Source organism: Micromys minutus (assembly GCF_963924665.1).
Source record: "Micromys minutus genome assembly, chromosome: 4".
Taxonomy (NCBI): Eukaryota; Metazoa; Chordata; class Mammalia; order Rodentia; family Muridae; genus Micromys; species Micromys minutus.
In genome coordinates, this window is record NC_137973.1 from 73,788,380 (window position 1) to 73,813,163 (window position 24,784).

The 24,784-nt window shown below is 41.7% G+C and overlaps 1 protein-coding gene across 3 annotated transcripts; it reads left to right on the forward strand.

Annotated features, from left to right (window-relative positions):
• Positions 1-24,191, forward strand: GTF2B (general transcription factor IIB). Of its 3 annotated transcripts, XM_080915883.1 has the most exons (8): positions 1-64; positions 6,012-6,118; positions 13,514-13,647; positions 14,523-14,669; positions 14,800-14,929; positions 15,937-16,218; positions 17,833-17,972; positions 24,071-24,191. In XM_080915883.1, exons 1-7 carry the CDS (start codon positions 48-50, stop codon positions 17,964-17,966), a joined length of 951 nt encoding a protein of 316 aa, XP_080772009.1. In that variant the 5' UTR covers positions 1-47; the 3' UTR covers positions 17,967-17,972; positions 24,071-24,191. The 3 variants fall into 3 exon arrangements, with proteins under 3 accessions (XP_080772009.1, XP_080772008.1, XP_080772010.1); XM_080915882.1 differs by lacking the exon at positions 24,071-24,191 and having other exon boundaries at positions 17,833-18,224; XM_080915884.1 differs by lacking the exons at positions 1-64; positions 24,071-24,191 and adding an exon at positions 4,267-4,316 and having other exon boundaries at positions 17,833-18,224.
• The last annotated feature ends 593 nt before the right edge of the window (positions 24,192-24,784 follow it).

Consider the following 24,784-nt stretch of genomic DNA (forward strand, 5'->3'; position numbering starts at 1 on the left):
CAGTACCGCTTCCTGCTTTGGACCGAGCTGTTGGCGGAGCCGTGAAGATGGCGTCGACCAGCCGGTGAGTGCAACGGCCTCGGAGCGAGTGGAGCGGGGGATCGCGGGGCCGAGGCTCCTCCTGAAGGCCGCCGCGGGTGTCCCTTGCGTGCCTGAGTCATCGCCGTCCGGGTTTATCCCTGCGGATCCATACGGCCCCGGCCTCCGGACCCTCCTACCGTCTTTGTGTCATGTTAATGTTTTCTGTTTATTTCCTCTCGTACGGCCCACCCAGTCTGAGGGTCTGAAACCTCCTTTCCAAAGAGCTGGGGTACCGACGTTCCGGGTCCCTGCCGATTTGACAGCCACAACGTTGAGAAACGTCAGCATTGGTTGTCTGGTGGAAAAGGGTCGCCAGCCCAGTGGCCCCCAAGTAGAAATGAAAGCACATATGGAGACTTGATTCATTCTCCTAAAAGACCCCCCCCCCCCAGTGCCCTCCCTGAAAAGTATTGCGTCCTCCGAAGGAGCTGTTGTCTGCAGAAAATTAATTACATATGCTGGACGTCATTTTAAATGTATTCTTAAAACGTAGTGTACTTAATATCTATAGGAAGTGCGTGTTGTGTCCTCAGAGACAGCCTTTAATCTTGTGACCTGCAAAATGCTTTGCAGACCCTAATTATATCTCTTGTAACCACTATGAGGTAGATATTAGTATACTGGCATATATGTAAACTGAGTCATGCCAGTGTGTTGACCTTTCGAGTTTTGGTTTGCCCATTTCTGATTATCATCCCACTGGTCTCTAAACGCAGAATGTACTGAAAGTATCAAATTAAGTCCTGCACTCTGGCACTTCCTGCGGTGGTTACTACGTGTGGAATTGATAAACGTCACCACGGGAAGCCATTATTCACAGAAACCTCGGCCCTTTCTGGGAGTGTCCAAGTCTGTTGTTCATTATAAAAAGTGGGGGGTGGGCATAGGAAGCCACCTCAACTTCTTGTGTGGAAGCTATGGTCACCCTTGTTTACTGATTTTATGATTTAATTAGATTAATTACGATTTAATCATTCCATCTGGGTGTGGCTTTGTCAGGTAAGGCTTCCTTGTAGGGACACTTCAACTTCCCCAAATACTATTGAAATTTCCCATGGCTGACGTGGAAGCTGAATGTGTTCATATGTAAGCACAGCTTATCTTATGAAAAAAGAACTCCTATATTCTTGAAACATAAGTTGTACTGTTTAAATAGTACACAGTACAGTCACTGGTTACATTTTTTTAAACTTTTCTTCACTTAAAAAATTCCTTGAAATTTTTTTTTTTCTGGACCAGTTTTTGTTTTTAAATTTTCCTGTCTCCACCGTGGAAGCTGTGGGATTGCAGATATGCCCAGCCCTCATCCAGCTTTTAAATCTGTCATTCTTGTTAGTATCAAGTCTGTCCACCAGCGTGAATAGAAATTCATGTTAGATTTTTGCCTGAGTTTGTCGTCGAGGGTGGTCTGTAGTCACTAAGCATTGGAACTGGTTGGTGTTTCTGAAGAGAACATGTCCAGACTGATGCCCAGTACTTACTCTGACCTAAGTCACTTTTTGACCACCATCTCTAAAATGAAGATAATACCTTTCTTTCAGGATGTTGAGCAAATTAAGTGTTCAAAATGTATATGGGGCGGCGGAGAGGGCTCCGTGGTTAAGCAGTGGCTGCTTTTCCAGAGGATCTGGTTTAATTTTCAGTACCCACATGGCAGCTCATGAACTCTAACTCCAGTCCCAGAATATCTCTTCTGTCTCTGTAGGTACCAAGTCATGCTTCACAAACATACATGCAGACAGAATATCCATTCTTAAATAATATGGATGGATGGATGATAAATAAATAAATACATACATACATACATACATACATACATACATGCATATTTAAGGCAGTATCATTTAAATACAATGCAAGGTTTTTCCACGTTTCCTACTTTAAAATGCTAGGGATTGAAACAAGAATTTATATATACTAGGTAAGCATTTTCCCACTAAGCTACATTCTCAACTGCTTTACCTATTTTTGTTTTTGAGGAACTCTTATGTATCTGCTGAGGGTGATCCCCAGCAGCTTGACCCACTATTTACTCTATCTACCTACCTATCTCTCTCTCTCTCCCTCCCTCTCTCTCTCTCTCTCTCTCTCTCTCTCTCTCTCTCCCTCCCTCCCTCCCTCCCTCCCTCCCTCCCTCTCTCTCTCTCTCTCTCTCTCTCTCTCTCTCTCTCTCTCCCTACCTCCCTACCTACCTACCTATCTATATACCTATCTATCTCTGTCTCTCTAACTATTGGGGCACCCTCACTCTAGTTTATGTATAGTTATTAGGGTGGCCTTGACTTGGTAGCATACTATTAAGTTAATCCTTAACACAGTGTTGTGTTAACTTCCTGCTTTGTTTGTTGAGAGCTGCCCTTATTCTGCTAACATTTTCCTTATTTCAGCAACATTTTGATTTTTATGTACTACTTCATTTTTCATGTTTTGTTTTCTTTTTCTATTTTTTCTAACAGATTTGCAGATCAACTGCACGTATAAAGCAGTTTCTGCCCTCTCCCATCTTCCCAACTAGAAAACTCTAGGATATGTTTTAACTAAGTAAATAAGTCTGGTGGTTAGTATAGGAAATTTTTAAAAATCAGTTCATATGTGACTTGGTGGTTGGTAGTTAGGGAACTGAAGAGACGCCTGTGCTGAAGAGCACTTGTTGCTGTTGCAGAAGACCTGCGTCCACATGGTAACTAATTCCAGGACATGCCTGGGAACTAACTATTCAGGCAGTGCATCTACATACATGCAGGGAAGACCCACATAAAACAAACAAACAAAATTCTTAAAAGTAAATGAATAAAAACAATGTAGTTGTTAAAACATTCTGAATCAGACTAGCTAGCAGGAGAGACTCAACTGGAAACTACAGAAGCACAGTTAACTATAAAACAATTAATTTTGTGTGTTAGTTGTGTACTTTTCATGACTTATAACCATTTTCTGTATCATGTCAAGTGAATTTTAAAAGAGGACTCATCCTTTTGAGAAATAATAAGTTTATTTTTCTAAGAATCTTTATTACTTTTAAAACTTGTTTTCTTAAATCATTTAAGGTTAATCAACTTCCTCAAACTGTTTTATTGTTGGAGATAAAATAAATAAGAAAGTTACTAATATCATGAGCCAGGCCTTATGGCACATCCCTGAGATTTCACCACTTCAGGAAGCTGAGGCAAGAGGATTACTCCTAGTTTGACACCACCCTAGGCTGTATAGTGAGTTCGAGGCCAACAGGACTACAGACCAGTACTCACCAAAAAAAAAAAAAAAAAAAAAAAAGAAAAAAAAGAAAAATATTAATGTTATTAATAATATCATAAATCTTAAGTAAATATGGTAGCTTCGAAGGCTGTATTAACTATTTAAGTTAGTTTCTTAGATTAACATGCTATAATGGCCCTCACTAGTACATTTCTTACAGTACTATCATAATCTTATTAGTCACTATCCTAGCCTCCACCTTCTTTCCGGCTCACTTCTCCCAAATAGTGTTCCCTTCTGCCCTCTCTCTTCCTCTTTCCACCTTCCCTAAAACCACATCCTTCTCTCTTATTGGCAGCTTTTTTCAGGTCTTATGTAACATGTGTAATATGTCTGCATATGTGTATGCACACATGTAAACTTGAATACAACAAATTCCACACATGAGAGAAACATGCTGTTCTTGTTTTTGTGATTCTGTTTATTCACTTAATCTGTTTTCCAGTTGCATCTTTTTTCCTGTGATTTCCATCTTTCAGGCTGTGTTTCCATGCCACCCTTTCTTTACTCCAGGCTGGTTCCATTTGATAAGCTGTATTATTATTGTGCATAAACATGAGTGTGAGTATCAGTGGTGTGTTCACTTAGAACCTTCAGGTATCTGCCCAGGAATTGAGTAGTCTTAGATAGTTAAATTATATAGTATTTATTTATTGGAGAAAAGGCATGTACCAAGGTGTGAGTCAGGACAACTTGTGGGATTATGCTTTTTCCAACCTGGTTAGAGGATGGCTTATGGGAATTGGTTTTCTCTTTCCACCATGTGAGTGTCTGTGGTTTGATTTATCCTGTGCAGCTAGCCCTTTAACAGACCCCCCCACCCCAGTTGCCTGTCAACTGGCCCTTTAAGAATTTCTTGCTGTTAGAATTGCTTGACCACATGACCTTCAGTGTGGTTGCCTCTTGGATTTCTGGAAACAGGAGAGGATATGAAAAAGCCACCTGAGGCTGAGAAAGAGGGTGAAGTGAAGGCAGTCAGGGTGAGTTGAGCCAGGAGAAGTTGAGCTGGGCAGATCGGCTAGAACAGTTGGTGTAGTGTGGAGCTGCTAGTATTGGGACTGTTTAGGCAGACTCTTGGGGAACTACAGGAGGAGCAATTGGGAGAACTTTGAACGGGCTTCTGGGAACTGGGAGGAGGGCAGGCAGGGAGTTAAGAGAACTGGCTATTATTTGTAAGAAAAGGAGACAACATTTAAACAAACAAACAAAAAAACCAGAAAAAAAGAAAGAAAACCCTCACATTTGAATAGTCCCAGTGGCTGAACTCAAGTCCTCAGGCTTGGCAGTGGGCACTTCTGTCCGCTGAGCTTTTTTTCCAGCCCCATGGTTTATCTTTTGAGGAAACCCCATTGTGATTTCCATGGTGGCCATCCCAGTTTATCTCCCCGCCAGCAGTGTGTGAAAATCCTTCGTTCCCACATTTGCCCTATTTATTCTGTTTCCTAGATGATGGCCGTTCTGTCTGGGATGAGATAAAAAGAGCAGGTGTTATTTCACTTGCCTAGTGGCTGTACACACAGAATACATTTTCAAATATTTATTGGCCATCTGTATTTCACCTTTGGAGAACTGTCTTTGTATTAGTCCAGTTGTTGATAGGATGGTTTGTCCTTTTGGTACTCAGTGTTTGGAGTTCATGGAGATTCTGAACAATAATCCTCCTATGTCACGGGCAGACTTTCTTCCTGTAGTGTAGTTTCTTGACTCTGCTGGGTATTTCCATTGCTGTAGAAATGCTGGTTCATTTTTTCACTCAGTCACTCTTTAGTTTTTGGGATGATATTCTGTGCTGTTGGAATTCTTTTCAGAAAGTCCTAGCCGAATTGATGTCTAGAAGTGGTTTTACCTGTTTTCACTTGGTTCTTTCAGAGTATCAGATCTGTGTTGCTTTTTTTTTTAAAAAAGACTATTTTAGGTGTCTGAGTGTGTTCTTGGTGAACTCAGAGGCCAGAAGAAGGTATCAGATCCTGTGGAACTGGAGTTACAAGTGGTTGTGAGCAACCGTGTGGTGCCGGGAACTGAATCCAGGTCTTCTTGGAAGAGTATTAAGCACTCTGAACCTCTGAGCCATCTCTACAGCCCCGAAGTTCAGATCTTATATGAAGGTCTTTGATCAATTTTGAATTCATGCTTGTGCAGGTTAAGAGACAGGAATCTCTATGTATGGTTATTCAGACTTTTTTATTTTTATTTTTAACTTGAGAAGATAACCTGTGTTTTTTTGTCTGGGCTGGTCTGGAAGTCCTGAGCTCAAGGAATCCTATTGCAGCCTAAAGGCTGGGACTATAGGCATGTGTCAGCAAAAGTAATTTTAAAGGTTAGCCTCCTCAGACTTGACTAAGTTAAGTCATCATTAAGGTCAGCATAGCCACACCTGTCTGTCCATCTGTCTGTCAGACCTGATTGTCTTTCATTTAAACATGTTTGGCTTTGGTGTGTCATGCTGAGTCTGCAGTAAGGGGCTAGCAAGCAGGAAAACACTGTTATTTTCTAAGGAAAACTAGAAAGGGAAAAGCAGGTAATTCTGTGTAAATGGTACAGGGTATTGTAAGTTATTATTATACTAATCAAGAGTTTCAGAATCTGTACCTTGCCTATTACCAGAAAACAATAAAGACTTGTTTCATATTATTTAGGAAATATAAAATGTGTTTTTGTTTTTGTTTTCCATGTAGTTTGGATGCTCTCCCAAGAGTCACGTGTCCAAATCATCCAGATGCAATTTTAGTTGAGGACTACAGAGCTGGTGATATGATCTGTCCTGAATGTGGCCTAGTAGTAGGTAAGTAGCTATTAAGGCAATTTAAACCGTAACGTATAGTACTTTGCTTTTGTACAGTTTTCAAAGTTTTAATGAATACATTTTGACAGCTCTCACCCACACACATCAGTCACAGTTATGATAAAATTAAAAAAAAAGAGAGAGAAATAGAAATGAATAAGATCCTCTAGAGATCCCTGTAGCATTGTATGTATGTAGCCACTGTGTTGTGTCATATAGGTGGGAACTTACCAAAATGAAGTGGAAAGGCCAACAGCGCTTACGTCCTCAGTTTTAAATGGAAGTGGAAGGCATATATGAGAGATTGGTATTCAAATAACTAAAAAACACGCAACTTTTATGCTGCTTGTATGCTCTCTAAAATAAATGTGGTGGATTTCATAGTAGTAATACTGAGCCTCATCCTGTGCCTTGCTAAAAAACAAAAAGATTTCTTAATGTGGCATCATGATTTAGATTATCTAGTTCAAATGGCTACTTAAAATTGTCACATGTTAAAATTTTGCTTTTAGGTCTGAGGATAGAGCTACTTGCTTGCCAAGCACTGTGATAGCCCTTGGCTCAAGCCCAACAGTTTTATGATTATTGGCTCACTAATTTGGATGCACAGAAGAGACTTGGACTCACCCAAAAATTACACTTGTTGAGCATTCCCAGAAAACAGAAGCAATAGTGAAGACTTTGCTTTGCTTTCCAGTATTGTCAAGGAAGCACAGGGCCTCAAAGTTAGGCAGGCACTCTCACTGAGCTGCGTTCCCAGCCGTTGAGCAGTTTAAGTCACTTAGGAATGAAATGGCCCTTAGCCCTGGAACTGTAACAAGTACGGACGACACGAACTGTGTAATATTCCTATTAAACATTGTTCACCCAGGAGGGCGCTTGCTGCACACCACACGGAGTTGTCTGTCCTTACCACTTGGGAGGATTTGAGACTTTCCCCCATGGATTAGCTTACTGTGGGGATTTTGGAACATTACTAGGAGAATTTGAGATTCACTGTTTCTAGAGTCAGGACACTTGCTCTCAATGTGGCCTTCATGATAAAAGTTGGCTTTTATACTTTCAAGTGGTTGAGAACAATTGAAATGATACTTTTTCAAGCCAGGCAACTGAAAACCCTCTTACCTCTCTACTGCCTATTCATAGGCATCAGCCTTTCATTAACCAGTTAACATGGGCAGCAAGGTTAGCATCACTTGGTGTGAGGATCTCACGGTTTAGCATTTGAATGCATAGCAGCACCAGACCAGCTGAGGCATGTTTCACCACCTTATGCTTCCTGTTGCAGCAGGCACACAGGTCTGAGTATCACCTGACTCTGAGACCCAGTTACACTGTCAGCTTTAGTTGTGGAGGAACTCAGTGGCTACTTAAGTGGCATGCAAGTTGCCATATTGCAACGTTTTATAGTGTTTATTACTACGTTGTACCAATGTCACTATTAGTTTGTTGATTAGGTGAAGCAGTGCCATTGTTTGTTATGCAGAGATGCTGTAACTATGGGGATGACCATAGACAGTCCAGACATGGCCATGGTAAGCACTCTTCAGAACAGCAACTCAGAAAGACATCAGAAAAGAGTTCACATGGGGTGTTTGATCACAGCAAAATTTCTTAATTAAAAAGAACTAGGTATGGCGTTACCTCAGAGTAGTCATGTTTTCTATGTGATACCTGATTTAAAAGGGGCAATCAGGAATGCAAGGATTTTTTTTTATTGGATATTTTATTTGTTTACATTTCAAATGTTATTCCTCTTCCCAGTTTTCCCTCTGCAAACTCCTGTCTCATCCTCCTTCCCGCTGCTTCTATGAGGGGCTTCCCCACCTGCCCACCCACTCCCACCTCACCTCCCATGCATTTTCCTACATTGGGGCATTGAGTCTCCACAGGACTAATCCTTTCAGTTGATGCCAGACAAGGCCATTCTCTGCTACATAAGCAGCTGGGGCCATGGGTCTCTCCATGTGTGCTCTTTGGTTTGCGGTTTAGTCCCTGGGAGCTGGGAGAGGGTGGCTGGTTGGTTAATATTGTTATTCTTCCTGTGGAGCTGCAAACCGCTTCAACTCCTTCAGTCCTTCCCCTAACTCCTCCACTGGGGTCCATGTGCTCAGTCTGCTGGTTGGCTGTGAAGATCTGCATCTCTATTGGTCAGGCTCTGGCAGAGCCACTCCAGGGACAACCATACCAGTCTCCTGTTAGCACGAACTTCTTGGTATAACAGAGCAGTAGTGTCTGGGTTTGGTGTCTGCAGATGGGATGGATCCCTAGGTGGGGCAGTCTCCGGATGTCCATTCCTTCTGCTTCTGCTCCACTCTTTGCCCATGCATTTCCTTTAGACAGGGTTAGTATTTTTGAGAAGAGTGGGTGGCCCCATCCCTCACCTGGGGACTGTGACTAGTGTCTGGATGTGGTCTCTACAGGTTCTCTTCCTTTTGTGGATTTCAGCTGATGTCATCCCAGTTAGGTCCTGGGAGCTTTCCTGGCTTCTGAGACTCTGTAGTAGCTATTCCCAGTTCCTCCAATGCTACATACCTCCGCTCAATTTCCTGATCCTCTAAAAAATATGGATTACTTCACAAATTTCTGTGTCATCCTTTCACAGGGGTCATGCTAACCTTCTGTGTATTGTTCCAATTTTAGTCCACGTTCTGCCGAAAGGAGCACTTTTTTTTTTTTTTTTGAGAGAAACTGTTGACAGTAGAGCCAAGAAAGCCATCAGGAAAGTCTCAAGATGCACTCATATTGGGAGATTGGAGATATCCATTCCCATAACTGTTCAGTGTGTCACTAACATCTATTTGATAGTCTTCTATTTGACTTTCATTAAATACATAGATGGTTCAGGTGTGTTGTGGTGTGTACCTGTGTGCATGTGCCTGTAAGCTTGCAGAGGTCAGAGGGTAAGTAAGTCCCATTGTTTTCAAACTTATGCCCTTAAGACAGGGCCTCTCAGTAAACCCAGAGCTTGCTGCTATTCATCTGGTCAGCAAGCCTCAGGAATCCCCTTGTTTCTACCCATACTCCTCTGCATATGGCTTTCAAGTATGTAGCCATGCTGACGTTTTTAAATAGCCACCCACAGTCTGAACTCAGGTCCTCATGTTTATGGAGCAAGGCCTTATAGCAAGTGGGCCATCTCCCTAATAGCCCTGGCTCGCCTGTTGTTCAGAATAGGCTCGCCTTAGTCTCCTTAGTGGGATTGTAGGAGTACATCACCGCACCAGACCCTTGCCAGTCCCTTTTAAGATGTGTGGTGACTAAGCAGGCCAATAAGGCAGAGCTTCTTTCTGTTCAGAAAGCTGTTCAATTAAGCCATCGTTTAGCAGTCCCTGCCCCCAACTATGTTTTAATGGTGGGATGGTGTCACTGTAGAACTTCAACAGTAGATGGCAGTACAGTATTTAGGGCATCAGTTTGTTCATAGATTTGACCTTGTTCATTGCCTGAATGTTGATTTATAATCAGCAAACTATTAAGTTTGCAGTTGCAGTCATATCTGTTAGAAGATACATCGAAACTAGGAAATGTAGCCGAGTGGTAGAGTGAGTGCCTGATGTGTAACTACATTGTTCAAGCATCAACTCTGCTGGGAAAAGGATGAGTGGTCTGCCTTGTGAATTGGGATTTCATAGTAGTGTTGCTTAAAATTAGCAATACCATTTCCAGTTAATGTCTTGTCATGTTCACGACTAAAGTTAAAGTCATCTTTTTTAAAAGCAAGTATTTAAAAAAGAAATGACTTGTTTTGACCTTATGTTCTAAAATCCAGTTGCCAGGTCAGAGGTAAGTGCTAGAGTGATGTGAACTAGGGAGAATGATTTTCATGGTTATTCTCGATTGTTTCTCAAAAATACACAGATGACATTGATATCTTTAGAACTATGTATATATGCATACACACACACACACACACACACACACACATATAATCTACAGGGACACGTGCTGGGGAGGACTTCTTCTGTGGACCTAGAGGAAAGCCCGTAAGGTCTTGCTCTAGGATGGAGACAGCTGCACTGATAGTTTACGTCCACGTCAGTGCTACTGTTGACAGCTATGTGGTCTGAGTTTACAAAAGTCAGTGTGCAGTTTAAGAGGGGAAAGTTGGCATGTTTCCGTTTCTAGGATACTTAGGGTGTGTTTGTGCTCACTAACTGGTAGGCTTCTTGCTCTCAGACTTCCTCTTAGTCAGAGATCACAGTATCTAAACATTAGGGCTATTTTATATCACTCTCTCCTTGAAAACATTGTGGATTGGTTTTCTTTCAGGGCAACTTTTACACTGGTGCCTCATTTGGATTTTAAGCGGCAGCCTCTCTATATTCAGATCTCCTCTGAGTAGTCCTGCCTATCATTCACCCCTGCGCGTGACTTTTGAGCGCATTCCACCTTCATGCTGTGCTCTTTGAACTGCCTTGGATGGGGTTCTTACAAATCTAAAGGGAGTATTTCTTAGTACAAGGCACAGATTCTTGACAGTCACCTGAATCGGTCCACATATTCGGAAAATGTACCTAATAGCTCATTTCCGGGTTTTCCTGTTAATCCTATATACTAGGCCACCATATCATTATTAGTTTTACAGTCCATAGTATAAAGCAATCAGTAAATGGTATTTTGATGCTATCTTAGTCAGTGTTTCTATTCCTGCACAAACATCATGACCAAGAAGCAAGTTTGTGGAGGAAAGGGTTAATTCAGCTTACACTGCTACATCCACGTTCATCGCCAAAGGAAGTCAGGACCTGAACTCACACAGGGCAGGAACTTGGAGGCAGGGGTAGATGCAGAAGCTATGGAGGGATGCTGCTTATGGCTTGCCTCCCCTGACTTGCTCAGCCTGCTTTCTTATAGAACCCTGGTCTACCAGCCCAGGGATGGCACCACCCACAATGGGCTGGGCCATCACCCCTTGATCACCAGTTTAGAAAATGCCTTACAGCTGGATCTCATGGAGGCATTTCCTCAACTGAGGCTCCTTTCTCTGTGATAACTCCAGCTTGTGTCAAGTTGATACAAAACCAGCCAGTACAGATGCCAAAAGGAAAATGGTTTGCTGTGCTTTATCTCAAAATACTGAGTAGAATCACAGTATGTATGTAGGCATACCTGCAAGCCTCTTCACCCACACTTCTCTTGATATATCCACTTCTGTCCCTTGAAATATTAGTCAGCCAGGCCTGGTGGCATAGGTCTATAATCCCAGCTATTAGGGAGGCTGAGACAGGGGTGATGTTAAACACCTGCCTGGGCTACCATGAGTCCTGGGCCAGCCTGCACAATTTAGTGAGACCCTGGCACAAAATAAAAATAGACATAGGGCTGATACTGTAGTTCAGAGAACGCTTGACCAGTATGCTTAAGGCCTCGAGTGCTTGAAAAAATAAAATTATATGTGCTTACTTTACATACAACTACATATTTTACCTTTTCAGATTTGGCACTTTAGTGTTAAAGCCTTACATTTGTGTATGCTTTTGTTTTGATTTTGCTGACTAGGAAATTGGCCTCATTGACTCTGAAAGCACAAGACCATGGAAACCACATAGTACACGTCTCTCACTTAACCATGCCCTTGCTTGGAGCCATGCTCAGGCTGGACTGGCATGCTAAAATGCCTTTCCTGCTTGTTCTCAGTGCACATAGACATGACAGGTGGGGACACTGCCTCACAAATACCTGTCCAGGCAATGTGCTGGTTACTGAGGTTCTCTGACAAAGAAAGTCAGATTCGTAGAGTCCTTCATTAGCACATCGTTCTGTTATATGTTTACTTCCTTAAAGTGCATCACTAGGTTTACATTGTAATTGCTATTCTGTATATGTGCTGATTCCTGTATTCTGTAAAGGATTTGGCATGGTCTGCACTGAAATGATCTTTTCCTCCATTCTCTTTGTCACTGAGTAGGTGCTGCAGAGCCCGGGGACTTCACAGTCTAAGGGCAGAAGAACACCCTCTTATCACCCTGGAAATGGAGGGACCATCTGCCAATTTCTCAGTTTTTGTAGAGATAAGTAGCCAGCACCAAGGACTTCTAGCTGCTTTTAAGAAACTTTACTCGCCTTTTTTTCTTTCTTTTTTTAAACATAAAATGATTGGGGCCATCAGGATGGCTCAACAGATCAGAGTGGTTCCCACCAAGCCTGACAAACTAAGTCACCCACCTGAACCCACATGGTAGGAGAGAATTGTCCTGTCACCTTTCCTCATGGATGACATATGCATCCTCCTGTGGAGAGAGAGTGCGGAACCTCTAGAGCTGGTTATAGGTGTGGTGCTGAGAACCAAATTAGGGCCAGTGACACATGCTCTGAACTGCTAAACCATGTCCTCATCCCTCTGTCTAGATTTTCTTAGTTAAAGTTTCCAAAGCTAAGCAGCAGCTTGGTCTCATACTTTGTATTGTACTCACTGCATTCATTGACTGTCCATAGTCCATACGGAATGTTATTGTAGTGGCGGATGAACATGCTGAGTTTTCAAATGTCCTGTGGCAGAATTCATCGAAAGAGTTCAGTGGACTGAGTTGGGATCTGGTACACATGTCAAACTGTGTGATCACAATTGAACTCATTTGTGAAGCACCAGTGGACGTGCTGCTTGTGTTGATATAGCTCTGGGGAATAAATGATAACGTTTACTGTGGGCGCAGTGATCGCGTGTGCTTCAGTGTTCAGTGCCATCTCTGCTTGCTTCAGGGGTGTTTCCTGTTAAAGCAGTGCCAGTGAGACCCACTCTTGCCATGTATTTTGATATCACATACCTACCTACAGCCTCTGCCTGTCGTTTTAAATTCCGCCTTTAAAACTTTATTTTGAATTAGTCTCTTTTCTCTCTCTCTCTCTCTCTCTCTCTCTGTGTGTGTGTGTGTGTGTGTGTGTGTGTGTGTGTGTGTGTGTTTTGTCTGTCTTTCTGTCTTTGTTTTTATTGAGGCAAAGCCTGGAATTCATGGGGATCCAGATATCTGCCTGCCTCCTCCACCTGCGTGCTGGGATAAAAGACTATTCTTTTATCACATCAGAATGATTTTATTATTTTGCTTTGATCTTTGAAGCAAGGTCTTCCTATGTATATGTAGTCAGTGTAACCTTGATCTCTCTATTATGTCTCAGCCTCCCAAATGCTAGGATTATAGGCATAGACTACCACACTAACTTTTGCTATTTTTTAACTATTTTTCTTGTAAGATCAGGTTATGAGTAATGACAGCATACTGTTTACATAGCATATTACTGGAATGGCATCGTTGGTAACTGCTTCAGAGCAGACACCTAAGACATGGAATCTAAGCTGATTCCCAAGTGGCCATGTTAGGATGCTAACCACTAGCCAGCCTGGGGAGCTGAGTCCTATGTCTGGCTAGCTGAGTAACTGTGTGCTTACCTTCTCAGGGGACAGGGTTATCGATGTGGGATCTGAATGGAGAACTTTCAGCAATGACAAAGCAACAAAAGACCCATCTCGAGTTGGAGACTCTCAGAATCCTCTTCTAAGTGATGGAGATTTGTCTACCATGATTGGCAAGGTAATAATTTTACTTAGCATGAAATGTCAAGGGGAGGCTAGCTAAAGATCTAGAAAGTTAGGATTTTTTCAAAAGTGTCACTCACTAAAGGTGTCACACAGAAGAGACTCTTGGCAATAAAATTCACCAGTGTTAGTATTGTGAAAGCCTGCCAACTTTTTTTTCATTGTGAAGGGAAAATCAAATTGCAGTCTTGTAATCAAAATTAGACTTCGGCTGGGATTAGGAGCATTGGCTACTCTTCTGGAAGACTTGGGTTAAGTTCCAGCACCCACAGTGAGGCTCAGAACTGTAGCTGCATTCCCGGGGATCCCTCTGGTTTCCCTTGGCACCAGTCCTACAGTTGGTGTAGACACAAACACCTACAAACATGTTATTACAAAACAACGTTATCATCTTTGTACTGGTTGTGTAAGACTTTCTGAGGAGATGCAACATGAACATGTGTTTATCCCAGATGGAGAACCAATGATGGACACAAGTAATGATTCCCCCAAAGCCATACCCCACCATAGACACAAACTGCAATCCAAGAGCTTTCTTCACACAGCAGGCCAAGCTGGAGAATCTCTCCAGGCTACATAGTGAATTATAGGGCTATATAGTGAGACCCTTTCTCAAAGAAATAAACAAGATTGTGCAGTAGTAATGCTCTAACATAGCATAGACTTCCATTTTCTGTGTTCTTGAACAATTATCAAGATTTAAGTCTATGAAACCAACTTCTTTAAAGCATGCTCTAATAGAAGTTTCTGTTTGAGCCACAGGCTCCATTGTAGAGACTCCCGGGCATATGGAGTCAGAGTGCGTACATTACATTTCCATGCACACTGTCTATTCAAAATTTCCAAAAAGGTAAAATCTTCCTTTTCCAGGGTACAGGAGCTGCGAGTTTTGATGAGTTTGGCAATTCTAAGTATCAGAACCGGAGAACAATGAGTAGTTCTGACAGAGCCATGATGAACGCATTCAAGGAGATCACAACCATGGCCGACAGAATCAACCTCCCACGCAATATAGTTGTAAGTTCTCGTCCACCTCCTTTAAGCCCTTCTGACATTTACTTTGCATAATTTAATGAACACATAAAATTTTGATACTGTAAGTAATTAAATGGCCTAGACTTAATTAAACTTAGTTTCTGCTTTGAAGGATCGAACAAATAATTTATTCAAGCAAGTGTATGAGCAGAAGAGCCTGAAGGGAAGAGCTAATGATGCGATAGCTTCTGCTTGTCTGTACATCGCCTGTAGACAAGAAGGCGTTCCCAGGACATTTAAAGGTAGGCTTCAGTTGTCCCAGCGAGAGCTCCAACAGCCAGCCAGCTCTGGCGCTTAGTGGCTAGCGCTCCTACACGGCCCGGTCATCCATGTACACGCCATTTGCCAGCGGCTCTCTATGTTCTTTGACAGAAAATGCACAAGACAGTCTTTTTGCCTTGTCCTTGGCAAGCTGCTTTAGCAGGGAGCATCATTTAATCCCTGTAAGGCCACAGGACAGCAGACTGTTCTATGGGCTTGAAGGCCTGGCTTATGCTGCAGAGGTTTTTGAAGTTAATCTGTAGGTGGCAGTGAACACAGTGGCTAGCACAGATCTCACATTTGAGGGGGTAGATCAGTGGAATTATTATTATTATTTGAGGTATAGTGTTTGCAGTTTTATGCAAATCAAGGTCTTTGAGTTAAGTCCTGGCTTTTGTCAAGCTTGAGTTTACTCAGGGGCACAGGACAGACTCCTCCAGTGTTGCTGAGATACACTGCCCTTCACTGACAAGGTCCAGGTTAGGACTGTATTCACTATGTCCTCTGTGCATCTTTCATAAGCTTTCCTGTGTCAACGTGAGAGGGATGACTGTCACACATCCTTTTTGCTGTAACAACTCACACAGGGATAACAGTTTAGCTTCTAGAGTGACAGCATGCAGACAGTTGCAGGTCATACGTGTGCACTCGCATTCTTCAGCCTGAGTATTTTCTTTCTTCTTAAACATGCCTTACAAGGGTATCAGAGAAGTTGACTCCTTGGAGAAATTTATTTGTATAAATTGAACTAGATAAGTTTGTATTTTGAAAGAATACAGTCTAAATTTAAAGTCTGGTGAAAATATAAACCAAGAAATTTTTAATAAATAAGCTCTATAGAAGTATTGCTGACAGGATTTAGGGCCTCATCCTTAAGCCTTGATTGATTTTTTTTTAATAACCAGAATATTTTGCTTTTATAATAAAAAATTAAATTATAAAAAGGAACTTTGTCTTACAAATTTTTAAAAAATATTTTCTCTTTTAGAAATATGTGCTGTGTCTCGAATCTCTAAGAAAGAAATTGGCCGCTGTTTTAAACTGATTTTGAAAGCTTTGGAAACCAGTGTGGACCTGATCACAACTGGAGACTTCATGTCCAGATTCTGCTCCAACCTTTGCCTCCCCAAGCAAGTGCAGACGGCAGCCACACACATAGCCCGCAAGGCTGTGGAGCTGGACCTGGTGCCGGGCAGGAGCCCGATCTCCGTGGCCGCAGCGGCTATTTACATGGCTTCGCAGGCTTCAGCTGAGAAGCGAACACAGAAAGGTAGGTCTTCTTCAGAAAGCCGCCTGGCGAGATGGCAAGGCTGAGAGTATAGGCTTTCTACTCCTAATCTCCCATAAGAAAGGCTAGCCATTCAGATCCTTGAAGAAGCATTCACCCTTAAGGAAAAAGGATTGGACATAATCCTACTCACCAAGAGATTATTTGCTTAGTTTGCTTGAGAGCCTGGTTTTTATTCACAGCACCTCAAAACAAAACAAAATACCTGAAGAAAATACAGTAGTTTGCTTATAGTGATTATTTAGAGGCAAAGCCTTGTGTACAAGTCTCCTTTTCCAAATTAAATTACTTCATTTGTGTCTTTGTGAAGGGGCTTATTTACTAGATGAGCAGTTTATTACTGGTCACCCTCCCTGGGTGATGCAGATATAGGTCAGATTAAACCAGATTAAAAGGAGATGAAGGCAGGCTTATTAGGCAGATCTCGAGTGAGCTCACCCACCTCACAGGTGGGGGTCAGGGAAGTTACACATCCAGGCTAAAGAAAAGGGGGGTTATAGCACTTAGGTGAGAAGTGATGACACCTCAGCTAGGAGCTGGGGTTATGGCTATACATGGTCAAAACTGAGCTCTGAGCTCTTGGTGGGCACTCTTGAGTATAAAACAATGGTATTAACCCAGGGTATTTTCCATGTGTAAAGGGTTGGGGGAAGGAGGAAGGATGGGTTTTCCTAGCTTGTGCAGGGATGAGCAGGGCTCCCTACCTAAGAGTTACATCACTGAAGAAAATGGCACCCGTTCCCCCAGCCACTATTGTCAGAGAGGGATTGGGGCCTTGTGGTCTGTCCCCATGTGTGTGGGTTTTGTTTGTTTGTTTGTTTGTTTGTTTTTGTTTTTGTTTTTTTGAGGCAAGGTGTCTCCCATCCATCCCAATCTGGCCTCAAACTTGCCATATAGCTGAGGATAATCCTTATGCTATGCTGGGAATACCAAGCTTTGCACATGCTTGGTATATTGTCTCAGCTCTGTAACAGGACCTTACAGAAGAGTCACCACAGACACATGCTTTGGGTTGCTTCACATATATCTGTTGTTTTAACAACAAAAATCTCAGCTGTTTGATTTTACCAAGAGACTTAGCCGCCAGCCACTGTAGTGAAAGCCTGCTAGAGAGGCGGAGAGAATACCCAGCTGACCTACTGCACTGATGTCCCAGGAGGAAAAGGCTCCTTCTCCTCACTGTCTTCAATTCCCTCCTCAGTGATCAGGCTCTTTCTCCACGCTGGCTTAATACACTCCTTTTTTGCATTTATTCCTGTCCACTCCCTGCTCTCTGCCTACTTGCTCTGCCTCTTGACCTAGGATTGACCTTATTTAGGTAGCCCCGAGCCACACCGTGGATTCTTATTTACAGTAAACAGAAATCAGTAGGGTCAAAGGCTGAGCCATACCATAGTTAAACAGTTTGTCTTTCAGTACCCTAATATGCCTTTGAAGAGGCTCGTCACTGTCGCTGTTTCCATTCACTTTGACTCCTGCTCATGCCTGTTAGATTGTATTTCTCTTATCACTTTTAAAAAGTGAAATTTGTTTTTCTTCTTGGTATAGGAATGAGGTGGAGAAGATCAATTAAATATCTTGTTTTTTGTCTTTTAGAAATCGGGGATATTGCTGGTGTTGCTGATGTTACAATCCGACAGTCCTACAGACTGATCTACCCTCGGGCTCCAGATCTCTTCCCTTCAGACTTCAAGTTTGACACCCCAGTGGACAAATTACCCCAGCTATAAGCTGAGGTAATTGTCACCCTTATTGTACATGGAACATGGAACTTTGTACATAGCTACACAGTGCTGGTTGAGCCTTTAATAAGGAAAAAGATGGTACTCATTCCAGAGCTAAATATTATTGCTTAGTCTTCTGTATGTATATACTAGTGCAACATATTTAATGACTTAAATTTCTTACTGAATCTGCTTTCTTTTTTAGTGATCTAGGAAACAGTATTTTGGAAGATATTAAAGTATGTAATTCTCAAATAAAAGTTTAAACCCAAAGTTTTTGTTATAGTATTATGAAATTTATAATATATATAATTATAAATCCTTTTCATCATTACAGATACCTTTTCATCATTAGATAGACCTGAGAGAGTCTTGCTCCCCATCATTTTTATATTTAGTTTCTTCAGTTCTAGGAGTCACAGAAATAGCAGAAGCTTGAGAACCATCATTAATACCCCAGTGGACAAATTACCCCAGCTATAAGCTGAGCTAACTGTCACACTCTTAATGTACATGGAACGTCGAACTTTGTCCATAGTCAGGAACACACCGCACTGTGAGCATTGAGAGAGCACACACACAGGAGGTTGTGGGAAGTGAAGCATCGGGTTGTGAGCTAGTTAGTGAAAGCTTGTTTTCACTAAACTCAGAAGAGAGGGTGGTGAAATTGGACAACAGAGTAAATTTGGAATGTTCATAAATCATTTTCACAGAACTAGCTTTTTACTGGTTCTTAGTTATGTTATTAAGATTTGTATGATGATTACTGGACCCTTAGGATGTTTGGAATTTAGTCCACATCGTTGATAATATTCTAAGTATTTTCTACTCACTCAGTTTATAGCCAATTCAGTCTTTGTTGCAGTTGGCTAAGATGACACTCAGATATTCAGGGGCCCAGGTGTATTCCCCAGTATCCAGAGCATGAGGGTTATTGAAAGCAGAAACCATGACCTGGCATCCCACTAGGCCACTGCAGGGAGTACGAGGTGGCTTCAAGTAAGCAAGCAATTTTAAGAGGCTAAGAGGCTATCTGGAGGGAGTTCTACACAAGCAGGCAGTTTAACAGAAGCTGTTAGCTACAGCATCTTGACCAAGGGTTCCTAGAATAGAGTTGGGTAATTTTCCATGGGCTTCTCCATCAAGATCAAATTTTAGTTAAATCTGACATGGTCTCAGCAAGAATACAAGATGGTGAAACCTCTCCCCTGTCATACTGGTCCTCTCTCCACATTTATGTCAGAGAAACCTCTAGAAATTAAAAAATCTGCCCATATTCACTTAGGAGCTGAAATGGGGCTGGTAGAAAGTTTGCTCTTTCCATGACCACAAGGGATAATTTCACAAGAATTTTGCCCCCTGTACTGAGATTAGCCAGATCTTTCAAGTAGAATTCTACTAAAGAGAATATTTAAAAGACAACCTTACATACAGGTTCTTAGAAAAAAATAAATTCTAAGTGAATTCTAGCCAGGTGGTGGTGGTGAATGCCTTTAAGTCCAGCAGCACTCAGAATCCAGAGAGATGTGGATCTCTTGAGTTCAAGGCTAGTCTGGTCTACAAAGTAGGTTCCTGAACAGCTAGGGGTACATAGAAGCCATGTCTTCAAAGCAAAACAAAAACCAGTAAATTATTTGGGGGGATTGGAGAAAAGGAGTAAAACCCTTGTCATATAAATATGACAATTTGGGGGGGATGTAAATCCCCAAGAGTTGGCTAGGCAGGCAAGCAGAAACAAGATCTCTGGGTTCAGCCATATATGAGCTGCAGAGTGGTCAACCTTGATATTCTACATCATGTCGAACACAAATGTATGTGTGGTACATCACATGCATGCAAAAAAGTTAACTTTTATCAGCTGGGTGACAAGTAGTTAAAAACTAGAAATTTAGTTATTCTTGCTTCCAGAACTTGAAGCCACTTGATAGTACGCCTTTGTGTTCACAGCAGCAAATATGTTACCCATGGTTGTCTTTGGGGCCTATGCTAATTTTCTATCACAGGTGTGAGATTTACTTTAATTATCATAATGAACTACAAAAGGGGTCAGCCTTGTACCCATCTGGTCCTAATCCAGGCAAAAAGTTTCTATGCCTCCTGCTAATATTTCTAATTATCAGTGGCCCTGACTTTTCCTGATGCTGGATTTTAATCTGATCTACCATTTGGGGAGCTCCAGAAAGACTTCCTGACTTCCCTCAAGACATCTTTATACTCTTCCCACCCCAGATCCCTACACATATGCCTCAGGTTATCAGGACTGCATGGCATCACAATAGGAATTGTGGTCCCCAATCAGATGATCTCCAGGTCAGAGAGACCCCTGTGTCTTTCACACACTTCCCTCATGACCTGTTCAGGGTCTGTAGTAGGGGAGGAGTGGCCTTTGAAAGTAGTTTCTGGAGGCTTTGGGTAGATTTTAAGATAAATCTTTTCCCTCACATACAAATCACTTTGACTCCCTATGTGTGTCTGTTTCCCTACATACTAAGTAAAATACCTTAATAGTCATTGCTTAGGAAAAAAAATTCAACTACCTAGAGGTAATGTCTGATTCCATAGGTTCAACACTAAGCAGTGCTCCAGGTGCACGTTTGCAACCCAGATGGCAGCTGCCTGGGAAATCGAAGCTCTCACTTTAATTAATATGCTAGAGCAGAACCTAGGGAAGCATGTTTACCTTTTAAAAAGAATAATAAAAGGGCAGAGATAAACAGTCTGCTGGTCAAAACATGTGGAAGGGCAGAACTCCAGACCCTTTGGGCACTTTCTTCCAGGAACCTTAGGTGTCAGCTATCAAGAAGTTCGTAATTGCTCTGTGAACTGTGTGTGTGATTTGGGTTTTCTGATCAGAGTGTCTGTGGAGCCTGAAGGTTGAAACTTTTTTTTTTTTAACCTCAGCCTTCCATGTGGAGATGAAAGAAATGAGTCACCAGCTCTCTAGGTTTTCATGGCAGCGTTCTTACGTAAGCGAACTGATGATTACATTGGTATCAGTACCCCTCAGCACGTCTCCCCTTGCCAGGTGTCAGGGATATCAGGGCTTAGGGTTGGAGATCTACTGTCTATAATCATATCGTTGGTTGCTCATGGCAAGCATCATCTCAGAATACTCACTCAGATTATCCAAATCTTAGGAGCTGGCACAAAACATCCCAGTTGTTTTAGTGGGCATATGTAAGGAACAACATGAGACAACAATGTGAGATGGCCAAATGCAAAACAGCTTTTCTCCTGCAGAACAATTCTCAGTCTTTCCTTGGTCTCCAGCAGCCTGCTTCTCTCAGGGCCTTATTTGAGGGGATGCTTAGTTTTAAAACATCTGAGAAAGACTGCTGGTATGCATGCAAAATACTTCTGAATAATGTGCTAAACTTCATGCTCCTGCCAAAACATCCTATTTTAAAGCAACAAAGATGACAGAATTAAAGCCGCTCAAACCAAGCCCAGTATAGTGCTTTTAGTGAACTCAGTTTGTTCCATACTCTTGAAAGTCTAGGGAGTAAAATTTATCTCAGAAGAACATATGCCAATTATTTCCACTCACCCATCAAATTCCACTACACAGTGGGGCTGGAGTTTTGGCCATGACATTAGCATTGTAGCTTTGAGTCTACTGTTTTCTGTGGACACCAGATTATGTCCTGGAGATGGTAGATAATTCAGTGATGCCTCTAGAAGATTTTAAACGTCACTATATACATGGTTATGCTGTGAAGGCTTTGTCTATCTTTAGAGGATCTGAAAAATAACTCCAGAAAGGGCCAGACCAAGTCACTAGGCTGTTGGTCTATGTGGGCTCAACACTGAAGACTAAAACTGTTAAAAAGTTGACAGATGAAAACCTGAGGATGAAATATTCATATACCCCTAGCAAATTAAAACCTTGGGAGTTGTGTCTGTGACAAAATATTTAGCGAAACGTCATGTACATGAGTCTGTGATTGCAGGAAGCAGTTTGTAATCATGAAAATAAGGCCAAGACAGCAGGGTCTACCATGAGGGCAGTGAGGAAACGTTGAAGCTAAATGGGCAGGGGCAAAAGCCCTTAATACCTGAGACAGTGACCCACTTCATCCTACAAGGCCCAATCTTTAGAACGATGACCCACAACTTCTCAAATTGCATCATCATATCAGGTAGTGTTCATACATGTGCTCATACGTGAGCCCATGAGGCCATTTTCTATCCAAACCCTGACAGTGTCCAAGCTCACGTTAGTGGTTCAGTAGCAGAACGAGGAACATTTTTCTTGCTAATTTTCAGTATGACTGGAGTTTCAAGAGACATCACATATATGGAAGTTCATCACTCTATTGCATATCATTTACTCTTCTAGGTAACAGTGGCTTGTAAAGATCCACAGAAATCTACTGGGATTCTGACTGGAGTTGTGTACAAAATCTATAGACTAATTTGAGAGAAACATTATACAGTGCCTAAGTATGTACTTAGATTTCTTTAGTGTTTCCCAATAAATGATCTAACTCTTATAGGTAACTGGCTTTTTTATTAGTTTTGTTTCTGGGATATTTTGTATTTTGTTGTTATGCTGACACATGACATCTTGAATAAATCACTACTGTTAGCAAATTGTGATCCTGAGATTTTCCTCCTGCCTGGCCTCTCTCTCAGCCTCTTCCAGGTGCTGGCCTTTAAGTCTATTTATGGGCTGACCTGCCTGTCTCAAATCCCACTGCTAGGACTGCAAGTGTGCACTGCAGCTTGGCTCACCGGATGAGGGGCTGAGCATGGTAGACAAGTGCTTTAGCTACGGAGCTACATGCCCAGACCTCTAGAGACACATCCATCTGGAAATAATGGCTACTTTGCTCCCTTTTTGAGTATTCAGATAAATAGGACAGTAATGATGACAGGTATCATAGCTTTATTCCCCAACTTAAAATGTTTCCTCAAAGGATGTAGACCAGTGGCTCTCAACCTTCCTAACCCTATGAGCCTTTAATTCATGTTCATGTTGTACTGACCCCAGCCATAAGATTATTTGCTATTTCATAACTGTAATTTTGTTGTTATAAATCACAATATAAATTTCTGATATGCAGCCCCTGTGAAATAGTCATTTGACCCCATAAAGAGGTATCAATCCACAGGCTGAGAACTGTTGATGTAGAGATGATGAAATTGGTTATATTTCCTTATATTTTGAATAGACACCATCTGTCAGTTTAAGAAACTACTTCCTTTGCTTAAAAAAGAAATAAAAATCAGGAATAAGATCTCTATCAATCACTTAAAAAATCTATTAATATGGCGATTAGCCTTACGGACTTCCTAGTAAGAAGCCACACATGCAATTCTAGAATGAACCTAATTTGCTAATGCGGCAGTATCTAATTCAGATGCTGCTGACTCTGACATGGTCATATTTGATCCAGTACATTTACTAGAAATACGTAATAAAATAGGTATCCTCCCCGATTTTATTGAGGTTATGTTGATTTCACAGAACAAAGTGACATTTTCCATTATTAAGAGCTATAAGGTTGAAATTTTCCGAGTCTGAATTTATATTCAATGCACTGTCATGTCAGTGTTTATTTCAGGAGGCAGAATGATACAATGTAGTGCTGGCTGGCACAGACCCCCAAGTGGCCTCCTACCTGCAGCAGTCTCTCTACCGATAATGCCAGAGTATTAGGAGCTATCTGCATAAACCACTTCAACTGTACATTTGGGTATACTAACTCTAATTTTGGGTGCTAAAGTCCTGGTCTGTCTAGTTTCCTGGTCAAGAGGGTTTCGTTGTTTGGGTATAAAGGGCTGCCGAAGTCATTCTTTCCTTTAGTAAGACCAATAATGCTTGAGTGTTTCCTGTGTCTTAGGGACTCCACCTAGTCAGGATCTGAATAGTGAGGCATCAGGCAGGGACTTACCCCTAATCTTGTACATCTCTAGGAAGATAGGTGGTACTTAGACAAGCTTGTCAGATTTGAGTGAAGTCAGTTTGGATCAGGCTAACATATAATAACAATGTTCACTATGTCCCAAAGATACATTTCTAAAATATTATACTTTTTTTTTAATGTGATTACTACAAAATGGCTAACATTCTGCTTTATTAATTTGCCTATTTTCTCAAATTTCAGATCCAAAACGAAAATGTTATCCTCTAACGCCGTGGTTCTCAAAGCTCCTAATGCTTTGATCCTTTAACGCGGTTCCTCATGTTGTGTTGCTACTTCATAGCTGTAGTTTTGCTGCTGTTATAAACTGCAACACCAGCATCAGGGAAGTGGCCATTTGACCCCGGGGATGAGAACCACGGACCTAACGAGAGGAAGCTCCCATGTCACCATTGCTAATAATACTTTACCGTTGGCATATTTGGTTTTTACTCTTGAAGATCTCACTGCTTCTCTCCTCCTGGCAACTTTCCTGGTGTCAGTGTCAAGTGACAGTGGGCATTCTATGCATGGATGAAAGAAGCCATGGAACACAGAACCAGAAAATGAAACCCTCCCATTTTCACAAGTCAAGTGGACAACGTGCCATCCCCGGGATAAAAAGAAGCTAACTAAAGATAAATTTCTAGAGACCTTGAACAAAGTAATGCCAACTTTTTTAACTCACGGAAAATTCTAAAAGGAATGAAAACTTAAAACCAAAGTTACAAATTTCAATCTATTTTAAACTTTAATTTGTGCATTTGTGGTAATTTATGACTGCAAAACCCCCTTTTTCTTAGAATGACGTAAAGGCACATTTCATTTGGATGCACAGGGTACCATTCTAAAGTATCCGCTTTTCTTACAAAGTGCTTGAGCAGTCAATACACATACAGTAATAGCAAAATCTATTTA